The sequence below is a fragment of the Heterocephalus glaber genome, unplaced genomic scaffold (genome assembly GCF_053883595.1).
Source record: "Heterocephalus glaber isolate CG9 unplaced genomic scaffold, H.glaber_assembly_v1.0 deba00001572, whole genome shotgun sequence".
Lineage (NCBI taxonomy): Eukaryota > Metazoa > Chordata > Mammalia > Rodentia > Bathyergidae > Heterocephalus > Heterocephalus glaber.
This window is the reverse complement of record NW_028258357.1, coordinates 920647-948397: the sequence shown is the minus strand read 5'-3', so window position 1 is coordinate 948397 and position 27751 is coordinate 920647. Positions and strand designations below refer to the sequence as shown.

At 32.6% G+C, this 27751-nt stretch overlaps 1 protein-coding gene across 35 annotated transcripts in view; it reads left to right on the top strand.

Moving 5' to 3' along the window:
• Positions 1 to 27751, top strand: part of Ppfia2 (PPFI scaffold protein A2) — a 482684-nt gene that overhangs the window by 444195 nt on the left and 10738 nt on the right. For 16 of the 35 annotated variants that reach the window (XR_015443500.1, XM_087192543.1, XM_087192527.1 and 13 more), the window contains 6 exons: positions 4971 to 5052; positions 7434 to 7634; positions 15543 to 15605; positions 16742 to 16771; positions 18389 to 18582; positions 21231 to 21328. Coding sequence is in view for 34 of the 35 variants with exons in the window: in XM_087192543.1 (XP_087048669.1) it covers positions 4971 to 5052; positions 7434 to 7634; positions 15543 to 15605; positions 16742 to 16771; positions 18389 to 18582; positions 21231 to 21328 (668 nt within the window). In the remaining variant the exon portion in view is untranslated. Of the gene's footprint in view, positions 1 to 4970; positions 5053 to 7433; positions 7635 to 15542; positions 15606 to 16741; positions 16772 to 17128; positions 17384 to 18388; positions 18583 to 21230; positions 21329 to 27751 lie in introns of those variants that run through there. The other 19 variants (XM_021246549.2, XM_087192529.1, XM_013066576.3 and 16 more) reach the window with 7 other exon arrangements.

Here is a 27751-nt window from a genome sequence, read left to right as displayed (position 1 = left end):
ACTTATAAACCACCAAATTCAATACAGTGTTAAAGATACAGTAGGAAGGGTTGCATAGTAGTGTAAGAACTGTAAAAGAAAATAATATATATTCCCTCAGGGGCTGAGACATGAAAGTTTAGAAAGAAAAAAGATTGGGGTTGGAAGTTGAGCTCAATGGCAGAGCACTTTTCTAGCATGTGCATAGCTTTGGCTTAGATTTCCAGTGCCAAGAGAAAAAGAAGGGGGAGAGAGAGAGAGAGAGAGAGAGAGAGAGAGAGAGAGAAACAGAAAGAGAGAGACAGAGAGAGGAGAATGGGAAGGAAGGAAGGAAGGAGGGAGGGAGGGAGGGAGGGAGGGAGGGAGGGAAGGAAGGGAAGATTAAGGGAGGCTGACTTTAACAGACTTTGCTCAGTGTTTAGGAATGGTTGAAACAGCTTGTAATGTAAGAAAGGAGGCTAGAACTTCTTACTCTCCTCCAATTATGGTACTTAGGTCACAACCACAAAAGCTGGAGACAAAAAACAAAACAAAACAAAAATAAAATAGGCATCTCCATTTGGACTTAGTCATTTAAGCGAATTCTTACCTGCTCAATATGAATTGGGGGTTAGACCTCACAAGAATGACAAGTGCTCTAGGTTTATTAAATTGACATTTACTAGATAATCTTGATCCTTTAACTAGAAATCTTTGAGTCTAGTCATTTCTATGGTGCCCACTCTTTATTCCCAACCTCAGGGAAAGCATAACAAGCACAGGCTTCTCTCTGCATCTTCATGTATAGGCAATGCAAATCATTCACAGACCAGAGCGCTCACTCATGTTGGGTCTTCCTAACATGGCATTTTCCACTCACAGTAAGGCCTTTGGAGGCCTTTGGAGGATGTTAACATTCTTTATTGCAGATAAAAATGTGTTTCTTGAAAACATGTAATTATTCAGGAGATTTTTGTATTTGAAATGACATCCCTTGACAATTAGTCTATTTCTTTTTTGAGTTTTCACACCAGTAATGACAACTCTGTGCCTGCCACTTCCTCTCAAAGGAAGTGCTACTGATGTCTTTGAAAATATAGTCTAAACCTTAAAAATTAAGATTCATACCCATGACAACAGTGAGACATAAATGATCTTTTTTGGAAAAGAAGGTTGAATATTAGATTATCTTTTTAAAAAAGAAAAATCACTCTCTTCAGTCCTGAATAGAAATATCATTGTTTTCAAAATCAACTTTCTTCTGGAGAAAGTGATCATGCCTCATTTTGAAAGAACTATCTCTTCAACTTTAAAAAGTTGAATGCCAGCTAAAAGCGAATGTATCCCAGACCAAATACACCTTTCCACACATGGACTAGTCAAACAGATAGCACCAGTGTATCCAAAATTGTGTGTGGCAAATCAGTATTCTATTTAGTAATTCCTAAAGAGTTTAGGCACATTTTTATGCCAGTAAAAATCAAAATTTCTGATGAAAACAAGCATGAGCCATAAAATTAATGCTACCTACCATTAATAATCTGATCATCACATAATACGCCCAGTGATTTCTGACTGGTGATTTACAACATTGTCAAAAACTGCTTTACTTTTCTAAAATTCCTTCTCTCAAGGGTAACACACCCCAATCTCTTCTTTACAAAGTTGGTATTTTCCTTATGTTAAGACAATACAGATATGGACTTAGTCTCATGTAGCACTCAGTCCTGGTGTAAAACCCAGCCACCCTCTTCCAGTCTGGCTAGCTTTCCACTGTCTCATTTGTGTCACATAAAAGCCTTACTTGATATTCAGCCCTAGATGTGGGGACCCAAACAGCAGAATCCATTGGACTTGGGTCCTTTCTCTGATTTCTTTGAATTCTATTACTAGGGATATTATTTTATGGGAGTTATGATTTAAACAAAGTTTTTTTGAGGTCAGATTATTCAATCATTTCCAAAGCAATCACTTGATTAAAACTCCTTTTTATAAAGAGAATGGAACTAAACACATTGGGTTACCTCTTAAACAGATCTCATCAGTGATCCTGAACCAGACCAGGGTTTTGAAATACCCTATAATCAGTGCTATTCTAAGTTAAAAATAACAAAGGGAGATCATATACAAGAAAAAGTTTTGTTACAGGAAATACAACTATAAAAATTTGACCATGATTGTAATAAAATAACAAAAAGTATTTGAACTCTGAAAAATTCATACTAATAAAAATAAAACATTATGGAAAACAATTTACTAAAACAAGAAGCATCAAAATATAAAGACTGGTTGGCACATCGGCCGACATTCACAACTATTTTCTGAGTACCTCTTCTGTGCCTGACTTTGTTCTCAAGTTCACGTTCATCTCTGAAGAGAAAATTTGAGAACATTGTTCATTCCTAAGCTTATATCCTGTTGGCAGAATACAGACTAAAAAATTAATAACATTTTATGTTTATATAAAGAAAAGCAAAGTAGAGGAATAAGAAGGGCCTGGTAGAGTTGCAGGAGATAGGGAAGGACACAGAGAGAAAGTAACATCTGAGTAAAGATTTCAAGTAGGTGAGGAGGTGAGCCATGTGGAGACTTTTCAAAGAGAATAAACAGCAAATGGGCCAAACCAAAAGAGACCTGCACTGCTTCCAGAGAATTACAAGGAAGTTAGTGTTTCTGCGTAAGGTGGAAATTGAGTCAGAGAAATGAGGGTAGAGTGGATCCTAATAGCTGCTTTGCCTTTTATTCTTAGTGAGACAGGGAGTGAGAGTTCTAGGCAGAGAATTTACATTATCAGACATACGTTTTAACAGGATCACTCTGATTTTTCTCGTACAATTTTTATTGGGACTCAAGTCAAAAGTTTCAAATTAAAATGTTCTAACATTTAAAATGGCTTTTGTATGACTCATAGAGTTCACTTGTGAATATTTTATGTGCTCCTTTGTTATCAGTGCATATGTATTTGGGTTTTTAGTACAAAAAATTGTAAATGTGTTTGTTTCTTTTCCTGCATAACTAAACATGTACCCTTCCCTTTTGATATAGCATTACAACCTAACAACATGCTCAGGTTCTATGAAGGACCATTCTGTATTTCCTGCACATACTTCATGTTTAATTATTTATCTGTACCTCCCCATTAATACTTCTCCCACTTCAGAGCCATCCCCAAGTATTTTCTATTTGCCCTTCAAAACCAAGTCAGTTGCTACAATACATCATTGTTTCCATTCTTATTAACCAATATAATAATAACTTAAATCCTCATAGAAAAAATGTGCATTCCTAATTTTAGGCAGTTATTTGTGTATTGTATAATTTGTGGCACTTTTGTGTATTTGTTTTGTTTGTTTCACAAGGAATCTCCTGGATATTTGGTTCTGTCTCTATTTTCCACACCAAACACAAGTCTCCTCTCACAACAGGTGCTCATTAAGCAACTAATGGCTGTTTATTTTGATCCTTCAATCCTTTTCTATAAATATATGTGTCATAGTGAGACTACATTATTCAGAACTGATGCAATGATGGGGTTTCCCTGGGAAGGCCAAGGGAATGGATGATGGTAGGGCAAGTTAGATGAAGAAACACCTTTACTTTTCACTTCAGATTCTGGCAACACTGTCTCTGTGCCATCTCTCAGGTCCTGAGGAGCTTATGCACAGAATTCACCAACGCTTTCTATTAAACTAAAATAGCAATTTATGTTTCTCCTCAGCAACTATAACTTCATTATTTTACAGCTTCTTGCTGTAATTCATGAATTTTTATTGGTAATATCTATTGCAAACATAGGAAATCCTTGTTTTGAAAAGCATTTTTAATTATAAATTTGGGGGTACAAATATAGTCTACTGTATTAACTAACTGATTGATAGTGGGAAATAATCAAATGCTTTATTTGAAGTTTCTATGTGATATTAATGATATATTCCTAACTATAAAAGATACAGATTCAAAAGTGAAATATTATCTTTTTATCATTTTGTGTGCAAGTATTGTACCCAGTGCTGGTTAAAAATATGTGTACCTAGAATTCCACGCTTTACATTGCTTTCTGGTGGTGTAAATAAGTTTGTGGTGGAGTTCTCTTCAAGTGAGATGAGGCTTTTGGCTGTCTATGAGGAGTCAAGTGATCAGGCTGGGTAGCAAAACAGTAGTGTCTGCTTGGGATTAGATGATTTCAGCACAGAGCATTTGCTTAAGGGGGTTCAAACTAGAGGCCACAGCTGCAGAATGCTTGTGTTTTATTGTATTTAGTTTTTGATTTAAGAAAGTGCATTCTCTCCTATGTCACAAGTCTTAATACACCTGGTTATCTTTTTCTTTGCCTTTTTAATGATTTATTGATAATTATTTTGTGGCCTATTATATATTCAGTTTTTTTTATAAATGATACATGATGATCATTGCTTAAATGTTGGGGCAGATGTCTTTATATAACCAAAAGATCCAGTTTATTAATTGGATTGTTCAAATCTTCAAAAACTATGAGATGTAGTTCTATAATCCAGAGAAAGAACTAACTCCTAAGACAGACTCCTGGGCCCAGAGACCATTACTAAAATCAAGCATGCCATGAATATTGCTAACATGACCAAATTTATCCCGTCTCTCTGAACAGTTTTTCTATCATTGAGATTGTAATAGAGAGAGAGAAGGGCATATAGAATATGTGAGATTTAGACCACAAAATGTATGCTTGAATATGAATATGTGAACCAAAGAGCTATTGGCTGATACTATAACTCAGCTTCTTAGCCCATAAGCACTTGATGTTTCAGTTTAGTGAGTAAATGTTGGGGAATTGTTTTATATATCAGTGTTTCATTTTTAATAAAATCAATAGGTGATTTGTATGTATTACTGAAAATAGAAGAGAATTTTGTTTTTCTGCATTATCTCATAACATTTTGAAAGGATTATTGGTTGTTTTAAAATATTGCCATTAATAATAACCACAGTCATCTATTCCATGCGACCTGAAGAATAATCTTTGCTCTATACCTCAGGCATGAACTTCTTGAAGAAGCTCGGAGGAAAGGATTGCCTTTTGCCCAGTGGGATGGACCCACTGTGGTGGCTTGGCTAGAGGTAAAAAAAATCAAACCAGATGTATCTCACATCAATCACTAATTTACTCATTTTTTAGTTTTTAGAGACAGGTAAAAACAATTTTTTGAAATCACAATTTCCCAGTATCCTAGAATTGCTCAAAAGAAAATATTTACTTTATCTAGGGATATGTAAGCATTCTGATTTTACATTGGCTGTGTGTGTGTGTGAGTGTGTATGTGTGTGTGTGATTGTGGCAAAAGCATGCAGTGGAAGAAAAAAATGTATCTAAATTCTTCCTCTGTGTGTCTAGAGTAGAAGAAGAAATAATTATTGAGCCACCTTTTTTAATTTCCTTTTTTTAAAATTTATATATTAATTGGTACAGTTTACGTATACAATACATTTACAGTTATCATTGGGTGTTTGTACCTGAACATGATGCTGTTTGAAGAAAACATCTGTTCTTTTCCACTAGTTTTCATTGGAAGGTTTCAGAGAAAAGCTACCTCAATACTTACTGTTTATGTTATCAAACAAGGCAACCTAATCATATACAGAGCTGTTTCTTTCCTTATCATTTAATTCCTGAACATAATTCTCAAAAGTCCAGGACCAACAAGGTTTAGACAACTAAGATGAAATAGACAATATATGCCTTTTTTATGTACAAACAATAAGCATATAGTTTAATTCATCCTAATTCATTTAAATGATTAATAAATTTAGTTTAGTACAAGTTATTGAAACAAGAGATCAGCTTTTCCTGCACTGTGCAGTGTTCTGAAAAAGTAAAGCAATATTTTAACAGGGTGAAGGGTGGTGGAAATGGACATTGACAGGGAAATAAATATTTGATCACAGGGGGCCGGTTCATGTTTCTTTTCAGTAGTGTCCACTATCTTTGCCTTTAGTTCTTTAATGTGGGCTGCTGGCAGCTGCTATAATATGCCAGTGTCAGGGGAAAAAGAATCTAAGCTTTTCTTCCAAGATAGAGTCAATAGCACACACTATTTTTGAAAGGTTTGGGGTTGAAAGTCACCTACTTTCATTATCTTATTGTATCTAGAGCTAACTAAGTAAACAATGAAGAAAAATTATAGGTCAGTTTGGTTTTAAAAATAGACTTACAAAGGAAGATCTAAAAACATGCTTTGGATTTTTTTCTTGGACTGACAGAGATCACTCTGTCTTTTATTTTATTTTTGCATATCTGTTAGGAAAAATGTTAGCATATTAACAATCAGAACTGCTTCTTCCAAACATGGCTTTAAAATTACTAAATTTAAAAAAATCAATTGCAAGGCAAAATGCTCAAGAAATCACACCTCAAGAATAGTGGGAGTTTTGTTCAGATTTCAGTTCTATAAACTGAGCTGCGGTTTGACAGAGAGTTAGCTATTTTAGCAAGTGATGAACAAATCCTTCAGTTAAAAAAATACAGATTTACCAACATTGAGGTGCTAGGAAATGATGGGTAGTCAAGTTGCTGCTAATTAAACCTATCCGGGGCACAAAGAAATTGCTCTTAATGTGATTCCTAATGTGACTCAAATTATAAAATGGAATAAACAAGATGAATGAGCCCAGTGATCCAATGAATGAGAGCTCTTAACTTTCAGCTCTGTTAGGACTCCTCAAGTGCACAATCTGTAAAGAATGCTGTGTAGGAGGAAAGCTGATGCTTCACACACCATTTATCCACACAAAAACTGTTAAGATCTCATCATGGATGACAGTGCTAACAATGCATAGGCAAGCATTTGGGTAATGCTAACCATTGTGGAAATCCAAATACTTTAGAAGATGGGTAGAAAAGCATTACAGTCCAGTAGAGGTATGTTTAGATGTTTAGTTATTTTGAACAGTTTGGGCTTATAAACTAAGAAATAAGTCCATCTTCTTTCCTCTCTAATGTACCTCTCAATGAAAGATCAACCTTCATATGCAGAAAAAGTCCATAAAGTATGCAGTCATTAAACTTGAATCTCCTCTCTCTTTTCTATGTTAGTTACAGGGCAAACTCAAGTCACTTATTAAAGATACCCTTATCAAAGCAATGTACAGCTGTTCCTTTTTTAAATACAGAGGGGAATTTGGAGATCTGTAACTATTATGTTTATTCCTAGTAAAATATGTGTTGGTTGTTAAAATTCAATATTAAAACCAGACTAACTCAGTTTTAAATATTGATTCTACTACTACTTGATGTTTTTGAGTACATTACTTAATGTTTCTATGCATCTACCTCCTCTAGGGAAAATAATGACAGTATTTATTTTATGGGATTACCAGCATAAAATGACTTCATATATGTAAGGTACATAGAATAATCCCTAGGACATAAAAGGGATTAAAATATCAGTTATTATTACTACCATTATTATCATCTCTGTCTGTATTTTTTTCTTATGCAACAGCTCTGGTTGGGAATGCCTGCCTGGTATGTGGCAGCTTGCAGAGCCAATGTGAAAAGTGGTGCCATCATGTCTGCTCTATCAGACACTGAGATCCAGAGAGAAATAGGCATCAGCAATCCTCTGCATCGCTTAAAACTCCGATTAGCCATCCAGGAGATGGTTTCCCTCACAAGCCCTTCAGCTCCTCCAACATCTCGAACTGTGAGTCCGTTTGTGCTCCTCATTTCCTCCATGCTGGGCAAATGCAGTGTATCTAAGTCCACAGAGCAAGATCTGACAGCACACATCTCAGTGTCAATATGAATTATTCTAAAGAGATTTAGCTCACTCTTCATCAACTTTGCCGCTACTTTGAATAGGTTTTCAATTGAGGGGTTGTTATTCATATCAGACTCCAAGTCTAAAATCAAGATAGACCTTTGAGCTAGCATTTAGTTTATATAATTTTTCCTCAAGCTAAAAGATCCAAAGCTGACTTTATTTCAAGATTTTCTTTCCTTCCCTTCTTTTTGATGTAATTAAGTTCTTCCGGGAGATAAGATATAAACATTAGTATGCTCTGACAATACCAGTACTTAACTCATTATTTTTTAAGCTACTTTCATAATTATTAAATGATACAAGGCTTGATCTTTTTAAAATGCCAAGTGAAATGCCTTCCTTCAAAAACTGTTCACTTCTAATTTATAACTCCTAGTCCTTTTATAATTTTGTCCCTAACCTAATATTAGAAACAAGAATATTGTGAAAAAGGCTTACATGGTGACAAATTCAAACACTAAGTAAACCTCCCTAATGAAATTTTATTCTTTTTTTAATCCCATTGCCAAACTAACCGTTGTCTTATACAACATAATAAAATATAGGATAATGTGATACATTTGGCAATATAAAAAGTGGTATTACTTTATTGCAGATTTTAGATACAAAACTAACTTGAGTATAACTTTTTTATATATGGTCTTAAACAATTTTAAAGAATTTGTTTGATTTCTATAGTATAAGCACTTGATTTCCTTCCCCAAATAGTAGATTCTAATGTCAGAAATACATGGTCAAATATTAAAAAATATTTTTCTTCTATAAGTCCATTGTAGGCTTTTCCTAAATAAAACATAGGAAAGTATATGTAATTTAATATCTCTTACCTATAAGATTTTTTAAATGAAAATATTCTTTATTACTGTATTATTCAAGTTAAAAGAGAATACAATTATCATGACAATTGAATGGGTTTTTAAAATAGATATTATAAACCAAACTCAGATCTGACAAGTTTCCTGACAAATTTCTAGTTAAGGCAACACCACAACTGGTTTATGTCAGCATCCTCCTCCCAAGATCAAACACAAGAAAAAAATTTAAAACTTTTGAATCTTGCCAAAACAAGAGTATGCAAATTCCCAATTTCCAGATAAAAAATTATGTTTTTGATTTGGTAGCATAGACCATTTTCTGATGGAACTGGATAAATTAAGCATTATTTCTCTAAAGATGTTTAAACTGAAGTGATTTAAATTACAGAATCTTAAAGGAAAGGGTTTAAGGAACAGGCAGAAATGGAAAAAGCATGTGAAAGTTTGTGATCTAGTTGTGGCCCATCTTGAAGGCTTTTCACCCTCAGATACTGATACCAACAATACAGAACTAAATGCCAATTATGAGCTTTTGCAATTCATCTTTCTACAGTTGTTCTACCTGGAATGTTCTTCCTACTTCATGGTCACATGACCTGTCCAATGTATCCATTGTTTATTGATCCCTTTACATAAAGCCTTTGAAAAGTTTTGGCTAATCCTCCAAAGTCTGAATTTCATTCCTTTCCTGAGGTAGCACTCTGTGTACTTATACAAACACTTTAAAAATACTCTTTTTTGTTATATTCCTTTTGGACCAGGGAAGAATAGGGTCAAGTTTCCATAAACCCTAGGTCTTAATTGATTGCCAAGCACAGTGGAGTTACTTTGTAAACTCCTTTTGGAATGATGACACAAGGCCCTCTTCCCACTGTTACAAAGAATATGAAATGCATGTGTCTCTGAGTTCAGAAAGAGAAATTATGGCAAGGAACATATATTGACCAGTGGGTTGAGTAAGATATACTTTAAGCTCTTCTATGAAAAGTAGAAGCAAAGTACTCTGGAGTTCCAAAGAAGGGGAAATCACTTCTAGTTGGGTAAAGCTTCAAAAAAGAATTATTGAAGGGACAAATATATTTTATATCTAGAATTAAGCTTTGTATTTGTTTTCAGAATTAATATTATATAATATTTTTAAAATAAAGAAAAATATAAACAGCCTAACAAATATTTTTAAGTGATAAAAATAATAATTATAAATATTATATAACTTTTTAAATTCATAGCAATTTTATAGAGACTTTTCCAGTCTTTATCATTGTATAAACATATATTATTTCAGTAATATAGTATTTTGTGTATATTCCTAATTACATTAAATATTGAAATACTATATATTTTTTATTTCTTTATATTTTTTGAAATGCCACAATTTATACAACTAAATCTCTACTATTAGACATCTTGCTTATTTTATATTTTCATTTTGGATAAAATAATGCTCAAGTACTTATATTATTGTATAAGCTGTAGTTATTTCCATACCAAAATTTATATACAAGACATTTATATTCTTAATATTTTTAAATTTTAATTATCAAATTGTATTCTAATACAATATTACCTCTTCGTATCAGCCAGTATTGGTTATGTCATTCTTAAGTTTATGTTTTCAAAATTATTAGTAAAGTTGAAATTTTAAACTATTTTTGCTGATCCATTACTTATATAAATTATCACTTTATAAAAATTTCAATTTCTCAATAGAATTGCAGGAATATTTGTTTTTTATTAATATATACTCTTCATTCAGAAGGATATATACCTTTCTCCATTTACTGATTCAAAATACATAAAATAAGTTGTATCTCTTGCTTTAAAATTGGTCTACTAAATGTTGCTGTTTCTTTTTATTCCATCTACCTAGAAACATTTACTCATTTCTAATATGTTTGAAATATGATTTGTTTTGCAAAACAAAAATTCCACTTAAAATTCTAGTCAAAAAGCTAATACATAAAGTGAAGACTGACACATCTTAGTGATAGCCTGTAAAATTATATATTAGAGCTGAGTGTGGTAGCATATGCCTGTAATTCCAGCACTCTGGCAAGCTGAGGTAAGAGGATTTTAAGTTTGAGTCCACCCTGGGGAATTTAGTGACTTAGTCAGACCCTATCTCAAAAACAAAACAAAATAAAACAAATAAACAAACAAAGAAGAATAGCTGGGGATGAAGCTCAATGTGAATGTTCTGAGTTCAGTCCTCAATATCATACACATACACACACACACACACACACACACACACACACATACATCCACTACGTTAGGATTTGCACTTAAAATAAATGTAATTTTTAAAAAAGAAATGTTATTCTATCTCTCAGAATACTGCTGTTGAGATAAGACAAGTATTTTTGTTATTGTTGTCTGTCCCTATGTTTAAATCTGAGTTTGAGCTTCTTAGCCAGATGCCCCTTGTTTATGCACAAGTCCTCAAAAGTGAAAGACAGGGTAATAAGGTGTGCTTTTTTGCTAACTTCTCAGTCTTAACTCACTAGAACTTCAGTCTGATTCTGCCTCCTTTCTTGTCTAGTGGAATGCACTGCAACTCAAGAGGAAAATCTAAGAGTCACATTTAATATTTCCTCAGGCCAGCCCTAAGCTTCTAGCTTTCTTATTTCTTGTTTCCATGCTACTGCTACAGTGGAAGATTTCTTACCTAATTGATAGGGATGACAGTATTAGTTCATTAAAGTTTGCTTCAAGAGGGATGTTGAAAGAATAAGTACAGTCTTTAAATACTTTAAGTAAAAATATGTGAACATCAAGGTATTTTTAAATTTACATGAGGCATCTAGGACTTTTTAAAGTACATTTTCACTAAGCATATTCACTTTCTCTATTTTTCTTTTAGATGACTTCAGTATAACTCAAATGGCTACTAGAATGCAGAATTTTTGGGAGGTTTTGCAATTTTTTCCCCATACTTTGAGAATGCCGTTGGGCATTGATATTATGTTTTAAGATTTGCTTTGTCTGGTCTTTTCAAATAATTCATCTTAGTCTTCATAAATGATCAACATTTCTTTCTTTTTTATTTTTTATAATTAATTTAAAGTAACCTAATCACAAGAAAAAGCAAATATAGTGCAAATATTTAGGTTTGAGAACAAATACAAGTGATCTCTGGCAACTATGCAATCCAACAAGTTTGTGCAGAAAAGGAAGGTGTAAGACAGGCCTGAGTCACCACAGTGTATAAGGGAAATAAAGAGTGTTTGTTGAACTGAAGATTTGTTTTAGTAGAGGTTGCTTAACAAAATTTCTACCTGAATTATAACAATAGCCAACATCAAAAGTGTTGTCATCAACCATTCTACATGTGTTAAATATCACAACTCATGTCAACTTCATGTCCTCACTATGAGATTAAAAACTTCTACTCTCTGTTGTTCAGATGGGTAAGCCAGATGTAGAGAAATTACATGATTCATCTAAGGTCACATTTGCATGTTCTGTGCCCAGACTTTATGCTCCTTACAAGTAACTCCTGCTGATTCCCGTGCTGCATCAGTTTTTGCAGCATTTCTTCAGTTGGGTCTGTTTTTTTTTTTCATCCTTTCCTCAACCTTTAATAAAAATAAAGTGAAATATAATTAGATAAAAATCAATCTTACTGTAATGAGAATAATACCTGTTATAATGAGAAATAAAAGTCCAGTTGCAGAGAAATGTGAATCTAGGTCTTTTGAATGTGAAAAGTAAATTTAAGTTACTTTACTTTGTAATTCAACTATAAAGTAAATAATACTTCAAAATGACCTAGGTAATAACAAAGGCTACTTTAAGATTTATGAATAGATTGAGGCTTGGTTCATTTACTTGTCCTGTATGTCTGGCAATAAAAGAACTAATTATTTTCTCCTGATTAATTTTCATGGGTTATTTTTTTAAGTTTATTTTAATAATTATTTTTCTGTCATAACTCCTTCAGTATGATTTACAGTGGTGACTCGGTTGACAAACTTAATTCTTTCCATGATTCTGGTCACAAACTGAATTGGAAAAGAACCAAATCAGATTCAATGGTTAGGCTCAATGTTGACCTAATGGGGAAATTTGATTTGGTTCTCATCCAATTCGGTTTGTGACCAGAGTCCTATAAAGAATTGCATTCTTGAACTGAGGTACCAGGGTAATTAGGTGAGTACATGAATTCTTAACATCATTTATCATTTCCTGTAAGTTCTCATTTGACAATACTTCCTAATATTTCACTCCATCCTGACCAGGAGGTGGCAAGAAACACACCTCAGGCAAAAAACTTAAGGGGGTTCTCATTGTTGGGGCCAAGCTTGCATCTGCACGACTGAGAGAGTGAGTGTTTCCTTAAATTGATCTTCATGGGATTTCACTTGCTTCTCATTCTAGTCCCAGTTCTGTGTTCAAACATACTAAGACTTTAAAATTCTCAGTATTTTTTTCTAGTATTACATAGGAACTTTTAGTTCTAAGATATAGACTCTGAAATTTAGAAAAGTTAAGAAATGTCATACTAGCCAGTGAAAAGTGGTACTGCTAAAGTTCAAGCATCTTGGTGATAATTTGGTAATTATACTTGCATATTATAAATCATCTGTTAGACTCAGATATTAGCCACACTTGTGCTGTCCACATAAGGGGCTGCAGCAGAGTGCCAAGGCCAGTGAGTAGATGTTATGGGGCTCTCCAAAGACTAAGCTAAATTTGATGATGTTTGTCCTTTATGCTTTTTCAACCTACATTTTTATGTTTCATTCATCTTTGGTCCCAAAGCACCACTGTCCTTATGTTCTCTATTTTATTATTTAATTTTATTAGTACATGTTAGCTATAGTACACTATTAGGGATAGTCTTTTTTCATGCTCTAAATCACTCCTTCATGACATAACCAGATAAAAGTTCTAAATTGTTAATGGAAAGAAAGGAATGAGATTTAATGATTCAATTACTACATGTGGGCTTGCTCATAAAGTATGCTTGTTAAACCTCAACTAATATCTACTTTTTCGGGTTGCACAGAAGCTATTTGATGGGTTAATTTGCATGATCATAGCACAGGCAAGGCTTCTCACAAGTAAAAGTATACAGGAAAGTCAACAACTTCTGCAAGTGTGCCAAGCATACTTTAGCAAATTACTCTGGATATACACTCATTTTGCAAGAAAATCATAAAGTTATAGCATCCAGCCTCTTACCCATCTCAGAATCCTGAGATAGATGTGGCAAACACAGACATATAAATTATAGATTATAAGTCTGTGTAAGAGATTATAGATGTTTCTATTTTGCTATGAGATAACTGGTCAAGTTTCTTATGAAGGAAATAAGATCTTCATAATTCAGATTCAGAATCATAGTAGAAATTACAGAAATTAGTCTAAAAGAAGATCAGTTTTAATTAATATTTTCTCAAATAGGTATCACTGAAACTCACTTTGAACAAAAAGATGGCCACTCTGACAAAGCATTGTGATAACAGAATGTGATGGATGACTGTAAAGTACTTTTTAATATGGTGCTAAATAAAAGCAATTCCATATGTTCATATGGAACTTTCTGTCTGTAATGAACCTCATTCCCAAAATCTGAAAGTGGAATGGAAGAGTTTTTTAATGGAATGGATGGCTCTTATACTCTAAGTATATCTTATAGGTGAATGCAGATTTATTTTAAAAGGAAAATTTTGGATGATTTACTTATAATTTAAATCTTTACTAACCATTTCTCTTTGCCCCCTACACACACATATTTGTGTGTGTCATAAATATATTTATATGTGTATATTATATATGTGTATATATGATGTATATGTGTCATTTATATGAAAGCTCACTTCCATAAGACTATATTCATCAACTTAGTTTATATACATTTTAAAAATTATATTGGATTATTATATTTATAGTACAAAGACAGTGAAACATGATACTATGTAGATGGTAGAGAAGTCCTGTGTGAATTACAGTGCTGACTTATGATATTTAGGCATCAATTCTGCTGCTTCCAACTCTAAAACAAGTAACAAGTGACATATAATGTAAATTTCATTAATATATTTGGACAACCTTTCAGTGTTCATGAAGACTTCCCAGTGAAAACCTAGAATTTAATGGAAAGTGGTTTCCAGTGGTCAGTGTAATATACCTGATTTATATTTGCTAAAAAGTCTTTGAATTAGAAATTGTGTATTATTCAGTATAGAGAAACAACCGTAAGGATAGGTCTATCTAGAAAGCAGGTGGGACTTCATGGTATAATAGATAGAGAAAATTCCCTTTTACACTATCCTCTTCTCTGTAATGGTTAGGGTACTGCTGAGGAATAAGAAAATGTATGAGTTTTACAATCTGACAGTATTTAGTAAGGATGAAATATACCTTTGATTAAGTTAAAAAATCACATTTCACTCTTTTATCTATATGAATACAGAAAAACACTACATTTACTTAATTGCAAAAGGAAGAAATTGATTGGAAAAAGCTGATCCTGGTTTTCCAACAAGTTATGATGATGCTTATGGCTTTGTATTGGCAATTATTTTTCTCTTTCCTATGACATTGATGAATCCAAATTGTATGAACAAAAACTAGCTAATAATGGAACAAAGTACCATCATTTGCCAAAGAAAAATAATAAAATTATTGTTCTGTAATCACCACTTCAGATTACAAAAGTAATAGCCACATAACTTTGAGTTGCAAATTTTGATCATACCCTTTTCCTAAAGATTATGGTTACAGAAGCACACTTTTAAGGCTAGCGTTTTTCCCATGAGCTTCACAGCATGTCTCTGCCTATTTGATCCTTTTGAGTAGAAGAGGAAGGGGGCGCTGAGCAAACCCGCCATGCTGTCTTATGTGTGCTGTCGAGCAAGGGCCCTGTGGTGAGCTCTGATGCTGTTGGACTCACAGAGGCACTGCCTTTCTCTTTACCCTGCTTACCAACTTGGACTCCACTGCTTCTCTCTGGGCTCCTCACTAGCCTTCAGGCAACGTTTGGGTGACCCATGAAGAAATGGAAAATCTTGCAGCTCCAGCCAAAACGGTTAGTCTTCACAGATTTATTGAACCTGAAGGAAAGTTATTTTGCTGCTATTTGGATGAAAAAGCTAATTAATTTTCTATTGACTGGAGAAATGAGAAATTGGGTGTGTTTGTACAGTTCATGCAAAAACAACTAACATTTTTGTTGTAGTTTTATTTTACTTGCTTAAGATTTTTAAATAAATGCGCTAGATTGCCATAATGTGATAAACATCATTATAATATACAAACAATAATCAGTAATTTAATACAACTCTTCTATTCATTTTGCTACATTGGAAATTTTTAACAATAACTATCACAGAATTGGGAAAATTCATAGGTAGTATGTTACTAAGTCAAATTAAACTTGTTATACAAAAATTTAGACTAAATATTTATTTTTAGAATCATTGTGTAATTTCTGTGCTTTACCATCTTAGATACAGAGCTTGACCAAGAAAAAAAATGTTATTTTCATTTGGTATTCTAGAATACAGTTTAAATAACTTCGTGGAAACCCCGAAATTGTCAGTTTTTTAAAATAAAATGTTATATGTACTTGTTTTTCACGGTTGGGCATATCATATATTTTATATTTAGCAGTTTCTTAATTTAATGACTTTTTCATTTCATCAATAATTGAAAATTGATTATCTAGAAAGTTATGATAAATAAAAATGTAAATGTCCCATATTAATTTTATTTTTAATTTAGTTTTATTTTACTTGTTTTTGTTTTGTTTTGTTGGCTATTATTGAACTTTATTTGGTTATGAGAAATGTACAGTCACTATTTTACCTAATTAACTTTATATAAAATTTCCCTATCATATGCATGTATATATATAATCAGAAATTCATATTATTACACATAGGTTTGGAATGGCTGGAGCAAGTGTTCACAAAATCAGGAAAATTTCACATGTCACATGTGCATATATTTAAATTTGAATCACTTAAAATCTATATTGTTGCCCTATTTTTGTGCTCTAGGAAAATTATTATCCTGAATATAAGAACCTGTAAATCTATCTACTTATGTCATGACAATTAATATTTTATGTAAAATTTTGCTTCTGCTAAAACATTTTGTTTTACTTTTTGAAATTAATTTATATTTACCTGCTTTATTAATCATTTCATGCTGCTAACACAGAAAGAATCTGAGGAAGGAAGCTGGGCCCAGGTAGGAAATTCATATGCTTTAAGACAACTGTCATTTAGATTATGAGGATATAAATTAGGAAACTATTATAAGTCATAGTATTTGAATTCTTCACCTATATTTACCTAATGCGTAGATTTGTCTGTATTATTTTCAAGATCATATGTCTTTTTAGACAGCGTATTTTGCAAGTAAGATGATTATCACTGCATAGCTGGCCTCAAATCATAAGAGAATTTTTTTCTCCTCCAAAGAATGACCTGTAACTCAAATTTCTCTGAAGTCATTCTCGAGTATATTTAATCAAGAATCATTGAAATTGGATATAGGGTAAATGTCTTTAAATAACCAGTGATTTGGAGTTTCCTGTGCATTAAGGTGTCATGTAAAGTATATGAGGATGAGGATTGGAGGGACAAATGTCAGTGCCACAGACCACAGGTCAGAAGCCACTTGCACTTGCTAAGAAGGCCACAGGAGACAGGCATCTAACTTTGAATAAATGCGTATGTTTCCAAGAAGCTGAACAGTGTCTTCAGAATCTGTAATTGGATGTGTTTTGTTATCACTGTGATTCAAACATTTGAATGTAAGAAAAATCTTGATAACTTAATAACTTGATAACTAAGTCTTGATAACATTAAATTCAATATTGGCATGAATTTCATCATTCTTGAAGTAAGAGGAACACCTCAATTTTCAATAAATACACTTGTTATAGTGAGAATTATACTTTATAGTAAGATAAGGAACTACACAGGAAATCTTGTAAAAGTAATAAAATAATAAGGGAGGAGAGGAAAGGCTATGAAAATAGGAATTGAGATGTCTTGGGTACATGTACCAATTTGCTACAAGGAATGTGAACATTATATACTTTGTAGTAAGGTACTAATAAAGAAAATGATCTGAGAAAAATAAATTAACAAAAATAAGTTTAGTGATAATGGTTGATTTGTTTTTCAATTTAGCTATTTTGAACGGCTTTTGACAAAATCAGTTCCCATTGTAGAATTAAATTACCTGTCTTAGTTTTCTATCATGCCCTACTTTTAAAATACACTAAATTGGTTGATATCTAGAAGACTTTGATTTTTTCCAATGATCTTTATAGAATGGTTCCTATATGCTCTCCTAGAAAACAGTGTTGATAGAAAGCTTCAGCATTCTGTCAGTTTAACCTTATTGGTCCTTTCAGTGTTTGTTTACTGGTGTTTCTATTTTACATCAAGATTTACTATTACACTTTAACAATGCAATAGGGATGTTGAAGAGAAGGAAATGGTGGAGTATTGGCTGACAAATTATGAATAAAATACACCCATCAAGATGAATCTTAAGTTCAAAATCCATAGTATGCTTCTAATTCTAATTTCTTTCCTAACAAAATAATATTTGGACAAAATGTAATTCCTTTTTTAAAAACAGCAATAAAATATGTTCTAAAGATAAATACTTGGATAGATATATTTAAGGTTCTATTTTGTACCAATGAAAATAAAATATTTACAGATTAAATATTATTTTTGCTTGGCTTCTATGTATCAGTTAAATATCAGTTATTCTAAGGCATAATATCCTCCAATTACCATCTCATTTCATTGGTTAAGAAACTTGACTGCTATAAAACAATTCTAGTGTCCGGTTTTTCTACAGACCCTGGCTTATGGAGATATGAACCATGAATGGATTGGAAATGAGTGGCTTCCCAGCCTGGGGTTACCTCAATACAGAAGTTACTTTATGGAATGCTTGGTTGATGCAAGAATGTTAGATCACCTAACAAAGAAAGATCTTCGTGTTCATTTAAAAATGGTGGATAGTTTCCATCGGTAGGTTTTTGCTAAATAATAATTAAATTGAAACAATAACTAACATATTTTACTAAAATAATTATAGATATTTAGGGGATAGAAAATATGTGCTAACGAAAACAACTGTATACATCTACTTCAAAATTATTTTCAAGTAGGATTTCAAACATCCCTCCTTAATGTGAGACTGTATTAATATCCTCAAAGTTTATGAGAATATATATGCACAATATTATTCTCATAGAGCATAGGTCTAGTTTTTCAGCTGGATCTTTAAAAATATTATGTTTGTAATTTTATAAATCTCTGTATTTGAATTAGAAAATTATTTATGAACAATAAAGTATTTGTAGTATCAACCTCATAAATACATGTAGTTATAAATTATATAATTTAAGGATATGCTAGAAAAAACATTTAAAAGGAATTCTTCTGTGAAGTATATGTTTTTGCCTTTTTATTTTTAAATAAGTCTTGTAGTGCTTTTGTTTACTTGTATATTAATTTTCAGGAAAAAAATTTTCGTGTATTGCTAAACACATGTTGTGAGGACACAGGTGAATAAAACACAACCTTTTTTTTCAAATCTGCACTGTATATCAGGTATAAAAAGGGACTTGCAATACTTTATTAAAGTGCTGTGTTGTAGCCCAATATCTTTATACTCTATGTACCACAGCTATAAGTTCAAGATGAAGATACTGCCAAATCTGGTTTCTTCTGATACCAGTCTTCTTGGCTTGCTGACAGCTACTTTCTGTCTGTGTTCACATATGTTCTTTCTTCTGTGAGTGTGCATTCCTGGTGTCTTCATCCAAATTCCTTCTTCTTATATGGACATCAATCATGTTAGATCAGGGCTGACTCATTTATTTACTTCATTAAATACAGTTACATTCTTTTTTTTATTAAATTATTTTATTGGTACATTTAGGTATACAACACAATCACATTTCTCATTGGGAATTGTACCTTTACCTAATGCATCTTGGTTCTTATTTTTTCCCCATTCCTAGCCCTCCCTTCACCCCCTCCACCCTTCCCTGTTTACAAAGACTTTATTTCCATTTTTTTCCATTTCTCATCATTTTTCCTTTCCCTTCTTTCCTTTCCCCTACCCCTCCCACTACCCGTACCCCTTTGGACCTTTTCTTCCTATTTTGCATTATCGATCATTCAATCAAAAGGGGCAAAGGGGAAGGAAGTGGGAGGGCTAGGGGAAAGGATAGAAGGGAATGGGATTAATATGAGAAAATGGAAAAATAGGAACAAAATCTTTGTAAATAGGGAGGAATGGAGGGGTTGAAGGGAGGGCTGGGCAAGGGTGAAAAAGAAAAACCAAGAGAGACTATGTAAAGGTGCAAATTTCCAATGATGAATGTCATTATATGGTATACTTAAAATGTACAGTTACATTCTTAGTTGCCTGGGTTTGGAGCTTCAGTGTATGAATTTTAAGAAGACATAGTTTGACCTACAACATCTACCCAATGCAAATCTCTCCCCCTTGCCCCGATTTTGAAATATTTGTCTCACCATTGTTCTCACTAAAGTCCAGAGTGTAGAAATGCATCCAATATTTAAGTGTAGTCTGTCAGTGTGTGTCTAAATTTGTGTACATTACTACACACGTAAGTAATCAATGAAAGTAATTGATCTTTATTCTTCAAAAAAAATATTCTTTTTTTCCTATCACACTCATAACAGGCTTTATATTTAATAACACCAAATCTTCTTGTTTCTTCTCCCTGGGTGTCTTTGGTCTCTAGAATTTTCTTTTTGTACTCATGGCTGTGACATTTTCATTGACTTTTCTGTTTCTGAGAATTATGTAGTACTCTATATCCTGTTTTTGTATAAGATTATTCCCCTCTAAGCAAAACCTTTTATTGTTATTTCTTCCTACTCTGAAAACTATCCACTAATTCTCATACTCCTGGTTGCATTTCACACATGAAACGCAAGACTTTCATTAATAATCCCCTATTCTCCATACATAATTTTGTTCCTCCTTACTTCCTGGTATGATTTCAACTTGGGAAAGTGACCCTCACTATTATCATACATTTGAAATTCCTTCTGCAATCCTATGTTCATGATACTCCGTTTTCCTCATTAACCCTGTCCTGCTACTTGATCTTTTAAGAACCAATTTTCTGCTCTTTCAGGATTTCCTTTCTACACATTTTCATTATCTGCAGACTTCTGCTTTTTATGTACTTATGTTTCACAGTTGTTGGCTTTTCATTGTAGTATTTGGTTCTGTATCATATTATTTACTCTTTTTGTTATTATTCTCATCCGCTTAAGAGTATCTATTTCCTATAAATTCTTTTCTGCCTCTATAAAAGGGCTTTGAATTTTTTTAAAATGGATAAAATACTGGTCAGAATATTATGCAAAAATAGTTGAATAGAATACAAGTTGGTGAATGACAATTACTTTCAAAACTCTTTTTCTTATTGCAAATAGGTTTCCTACTTTTTAGAAACATTTTGTCCTTGATAAAATTATAAATGTATTTCCTTCTGATACTGAAGAATTATATTACAACTATAATTTATTCAACTAAAGCCTTAAAGAGTAGTAGATAGTGTTGACTACCTTCATTTAAAAAAATTTTCTTTATATGGTATATAACTTTTTTTTTTCTTTAAAAAAAACAGAACAAGTTTACAGTATGGAATCATGTGCTTAAAAAGGTTGAATTATGACAGAAAAGAACTAGAGAGAAGACGAGAAGCAAGCCAACATGAAATAAAAGGTAACATGGATTTTTTTCTATTAAATGCATTTTCTTTGAAGTTTTAAGTCTTACTTTTTGAAGCTAAAATGCTATGAATGTTATAACAGCCAGTAAGGTGCATGCATATTTGTAAGTGTCCTATATTTTCCTAATTAGAACACAAAAAAGGATAATCTCATGTTATAGGGTGACTATCCCATTTGGGACATATTCTTCATTTTTTGAATGGAGATTTATTCCTTTGAACCTATTAATTATACATTTTTTTGAGACAGGATCTAGCTATGTAGTTCAGGCTGGCTGTGACCTCACTATGTAGCCCAAGCTGTCCTCCAACTGGTGACAATCTTCCTGTTTCAGCCTCCTCAGTGCTAGGATTACAGGCATGTACCACATTCTTTGCATAGGAATTTCCCCCTCTCAGTTGGAGTAGTCCACTAATAATTTTTAGCTCAGAATGATTTTGGATTGCTGAAACTACTCTGTGTACAAACGCATTTGATTTGAATAACAAGATACTCCATATAGTAGATTTATTGAAAAGTTCTATATTTAATAATTAACCATTGTATTAACTTTGTGTTATTATAATGAAATATTTGAAGCAGGCTAACTTTATAAAGAAAAAGTTTATAGACCTCTGAGTTTTGGAGGTTGAAAGCATACCACAGGTTCCTGTGCAGACTCCTCCTTGGCTCTTTCACCTCCTGCTGGGTGACAGTGATGGGAACATTTATTGTTGCATACAATTACTTTGCTTCAGGAGTGTAAGAGAGCTGGGTGGGGCCAGGCACAGCCATTTACAGCAGTTCTTTCCTGAGAACTGCCAAGGGATCCAGGAAAACTACCCTCATCCCAGTTCCTTGGAATTGAGGGTTCTCCTCTTATATGTTCCATAACTCTCCCCTTAGCAGTACACTGCAGGCCAAGCTGTCAGTAGATAAACTTTGGGAGACACTGAAACAATATCAAGCCACACCAGCCATCTAAATATTAAGAAGTACCTTAGTATTCGGAGGGAAGAATGACTTTAATTTGCAGTATGTTAGGTTCTATGCTTGTTAGAGACCATTGGATCCTTATTAATTTTGGTGAAGAAAACAATAAATTTTTTAATATAAGATATTAGCACTTTTAAAAAAAAATTGTTGATCCACTTATGTTGTTTAAAGAAAAAAAAGTTAGTAGGAGACATATAACCAAAAAAATTAGGAACTTTTTGGATATTAAATTATTTATCTCATATTTTCCTTTCCTAATACCTAAAAATTGATACTTGTAAGCATTTCCTCAAATTCAGTGGAAGTTTCTACATTACTTTAACTCTTCAAATCAGGCATGAATTTCAACTTCCTTTTGGGGTTTACTATAGAAAAGAAAACAGTATATATTATGTGCTACTCCCTCTTTCTCATTATTAAAGTTTAGTATTGTTATATTCCTATTTACAATCACCATTTTTGACATCTATAATCTGCATTTGTGATTAATGGTGTCAGAAATTATTGCTATCTATGGCAGCTTTTGGAAACTACATCAGATTTAGTAGACTGGGCTTGAATTCATGGAAAAATGATTGTTTAAAAATATTTTTCATATATTATTCATCAGAAAGTAGATTGATATACAATGGATTTTTTTTCTAGCACTTCATTTGACTCATTACTGAAGAGCAGTAAAATGTTTTGCCATTATCAAAGTTGAGTTGTTTGACTTCACTGTATTTTGGGGCCCCAGAAAATTGTAGGTTGTTTCAGTGCTTTGTTCCTCAGTAGAATTGAAATTTGGGAGCTTAATGGACCAAAGATAGACCCTAGAAAAAAAGTATGTATTTGACCTAACAAAAGATGTTTTCACTTACAAATCCCATGGGATTCCACTTTATAGTTCCCTTTGTTATTTTTTTTTAGTGAGAATTTATTATGCTTGGTCTCACCACATGAAATGCCTCATATTTAGAAAAAGTTAAAAGAATTACCCATTTGGCCCTACCTCAAATGTTATATTAGTATCTGTCAATTGCTGGTTAGAGGGTAATCCTAAGAAAAAGCTGCCATGATGCATGATGATTATATGCAACAACTCCATATGATAAGTAGCTGTGAGTGAGATCATGAATCGCCCCTATATCTTATACTTGATTTGATGACATTTACAGGAATAGCTCTCAACTGTGACTAGGAGTCTCTGTTATTATCAGAAGTGTTAATTAACCTTGACCTTAATAAACAGGTTTCTGAAGTGAAAAAAGTATTGAGAATGTACTAACGTTTAATTTGTTGCTAGGAAACAGTCAACACTGAGCCCTAGCCCTTTACTGTTTAGATCAAAAGGATACAAACAAAGCATTAAAGTCAGGGCATACATTTTGCTTGGAATCAGATTTCCAAAAGGGATTTTATTTACAAAATGAACAACAAAAGTCTGGATTAGCACTTTGTCTTCATCTCATATTTGATCTCTCTTAACTACAGATATAACAATGGAAATTTTCACTGACCTATATTTGTAGAAATGTGATGGCTAATATGTCTCATACTTCTAAAACATAAATCCAGTTCTAGAAAGGAACAAATGTTTCCTATTCAGAAAGAAAGATTATTTCTATTGTGTTTTTGTGAAAGTATTAACCCGTTGGTTTAAAAAGATGTCCCATTTAGTAAAATCAAGTAAACTGTCACCCATATATAGGTGTTCAACTTTTAAATTCATGTGAAGCATAACCAATGTTTAGAAAGAATGCGTTTTTGTCAATAACAGCTAATAATGCAGGAGAAACATAATAAAAGCCAATTCATGTCTCATTTCCTGGGGGCTAGGATCTCAAATGAACAAACTAATGCAATTTTAGAGGAAAACCTACAGTTCATAATTCACCTAATAAGATATGGTGAGCTTATGTAACATAAAATTTACATATGTAGTAAAGGTCAGTAAGGAAGTCTTTTGCTTTGCTAAAGACCTGGGGGAAGAAAGAGGCAAAACTTTGAGGGGCAATAAATATTCTACTTCCTATAGAAATCCATTTTGCTTTGGATGGATCAAGTAATCATCACCAGACAGAGAAGAGGTTGTTACTCACCTGCTGTTCATACTGTACTAATTCCAAACAAAAATGTAGGATTTGTCTTCTGAAATGAGATTATTCAAACCACAATAGGAGAGTTCAGTAGAGAAATATGAAATACAGCTTCCAGATTCATAAACAAATGCTTCATCAGCATTGTAGAGTGGCAGAGACAAAAAGCACAACTAATTTGATAAAGTTCTACTTCTGAATATAAGCGTACTGAATAAGACTAGACTTCGAACTAGAACAAAGAATAAGACTAGATAAATCAGTAAATTGCTATTTGAGATTAGTAAAAAAGAGATGAGATAATAGGACGTGGGAAGCTATGATCTTGGATGAACGATAATTGCATTGAGGCAAAGGGCAAATCTGCTTTTTTTACTGCTTTTCGCCTGTCCACAGAGCAATAGGGAGCAATAACTGAAATCTACAGTTGCTTACACTTCCATGCCTTGAGAAACCAGGATCTTGGAGAGAAGCCTGACATACATTATACAGCTTTCTTCCTGAGACATAGAGAAAAACAAAGAGGATAAAATCAGAAAATAACAACATATATCCACAGTTAACCTTGAAGGACTTGTATTTTTTTAAAAATATTATAGTTAAGTATTAAGAAAATAAATGAAAAGATAAACATTTTTTAAATACAGTAGAAGTAATTAAGAATACAACTAAATGGACATTTCAAGAAGCACAAAGTATAAAAATTTAAGAACTCAATAAAGTGGCTTAACAGTAGGTTAGTGAAATAAAAGATCACTTGAAAGTATCTGTCCTGAAATCTGAAAACCAAAGGATAAAATGATATAAAACAAATCATTAGATATATTGGATATTGTGCACAGTTTAGTGTATGTGTAGTTGGAGTCTCAGAAAGACAGGTACAAGAGAATGAAGCACTATTTAAACAGATACTGGGGGAGACTCCTTGAAAAGAAAAACAATAAATGAAAATAGTAAGCCATAAGTTCAAGATATTTTGTGCATTTTAAGCAAAATTTAAAAGAAAAGAGGAAGCAAAACACATCTATACATTTTAGTAAAGTTGCTGAAAACCAAATCCCCCCCTAAAAAAATCTACAAGAGTAAACTCCTTATTACTTTCAAAAGACAAACATAAGATACCCAATGTTGCTCAATTAAGATAACAGTGCAGGAAAATGGAATGATATCCTTTAAATGTTGGATCAAACAAATTATTTTTATCTAAAAGTAGCCATACCCTATCAATATTCAAGGGATAGTGAATATATTTCCAAAGTGACAAAATTTGAGAGAATGTTTCACCAGAAAACACAAATAGAAAAAGAAATATTAGAATAAGTAAGTCAGGCAGAGGAAAATTAATAAAAAACAAATGTTTACAGGATGGAAGGGGACTGAAAGCATATATGACTAAATTTAATAATAGTAATGAAACAATAAAAACTCCTACAGGGTTTAAATTTTGCATAGAATTAATAATCATAACAACTATCTTTGAAAAAGCGGTAATGAGTAAATGAAAATAAATTGTTTGAAAGCCTTTGCATTATCCAGGAAGTGATAAAATTTGTAACTTTTACTAGGCTCTAATAAGTCAAACAAAAAAGTTAATTTTACTATCCAAATACATATATTCCTCATTTAACGACCTACTGTTTAATGCCTGTTCAGTTATGACCCATCACTTAGACTTACAACCCATTTTTTGTACAGTTCTGTACAACTTATTTATAGACTCTCAATGTACAGTACACCTTGTTTATACAGTACTGTAATTTTTGATTGTATAGTACAGTACTATAGTTTTATATTCTATTATACTTTATATTATTACATGTAAGAATTATGCAAATAAAAGAAAATTCATCAAGTTGGGTGTTCCTGTGGACCATTTCTTTTTTCTGAATACTATAAAGTACATACTATATACAATTCCTCATTTAGCGGCCTATTGAACTAATGATCTAGTCACAGGAACTTAACTTGGTCATTAAACCAGGAATGTCAACAATAATACAAAGTGTAAATATCAAATGCTAATATAATAAGTGGTAAAATTAAATTTTTAAATATAATAAAAAGCAAGAAAGGCAAAACGAAAGACAAATAGAAAGATGATAGATTGAATTTCAAATATATGAATCATACTATTAAATGGGGTAGACCAACAAATTCAATTAAAGGAGAAAGGAACAAATGAAAATATTGATATGTTTTATACACTGGACACACCTTAAATATAAGAACATAAAAAGTTAGAGGTAATGTAGATACATATACAAATGCTATACAAAGTTACTGTGATTCTTTCAATATCAGAATATATACCTTAAGGGAGAAAATACACTAGAAAAAAATTGATGTTTTATTATAAAGGTAAAGTTCAAGCACGTTTACATCCTTCTAATATGTAGATTTAAAATATAAAAACCAAAAATGGAATGAGCTAAAAATAGATATTTCCATAAACATAATGTGAGTTATTAATTAAAACTACAATTTGATGTCACATATATTAGGTTTGTTGGACTGGTGTAAGGAAATCCAACAAACTTGATGACTTACCCATCAGAATTGAGTACCTCACCATGTAGAAGCTTGAAGTTCATGTTTGTTTCTTCTGAGGACTGTGAGGAATGACTTGTATGCTTTCTATCCTGTGGCTTCTGCTGGCTTGTGGGTAACTGTGTTCTTTGGATTACAGGAGCATCATCTGCCTTCATATTCACATGACATTTTCCGTGTGTGTGTCTATTTGCAAATCCCAAACCTTTTTTTTTTTTTTTTTTTTTAAGTGAGGGCTCACTGTTTTCCTCGGGAAACTCTCAAATCCCTGGGCTCCAGTGATCCTCCTGCCTCAGCTTCCCAAGGAGTCAAGGGACCTCATACATGTGACTCTGTGCCTGGCTTCCAAATTGTCCCTTTTAAGAAAGACACCTGTTGTACTGAATTAGGGAAGACACTGGTGACTTCAGTGTAACTAATCATTTCTATAAAGTAAATAGTTTTCTTTCTACAAATGGAAAAAAATGTTTTGATTTCTTTTTCCCTATTATTCCTTAAAATCTTTTTCCTATGGAGCATTTTGTTCCTTCTAATCTTTATGCCACATTCTGCCAACTCATAATGGGAATACCTGGAGGAAAATAAATCATAAAATATATTTTGCTAACTTTTTGTCTATAAAATGCACACAAGAGGAATCTGGAGGTTTTATTTTTAGAAAGTAAAATGAGTTTTGTACATCAGTATAGTAAAATCAACTTGTGACTTGATCGAGTGCTTGAATTTTGCACTATGTATGGAACCAGAAAATAATGATATAACAATACTAAACTAGGTATCCATCTATTGTGTCTCTGTATTATTTTACTGTTCTG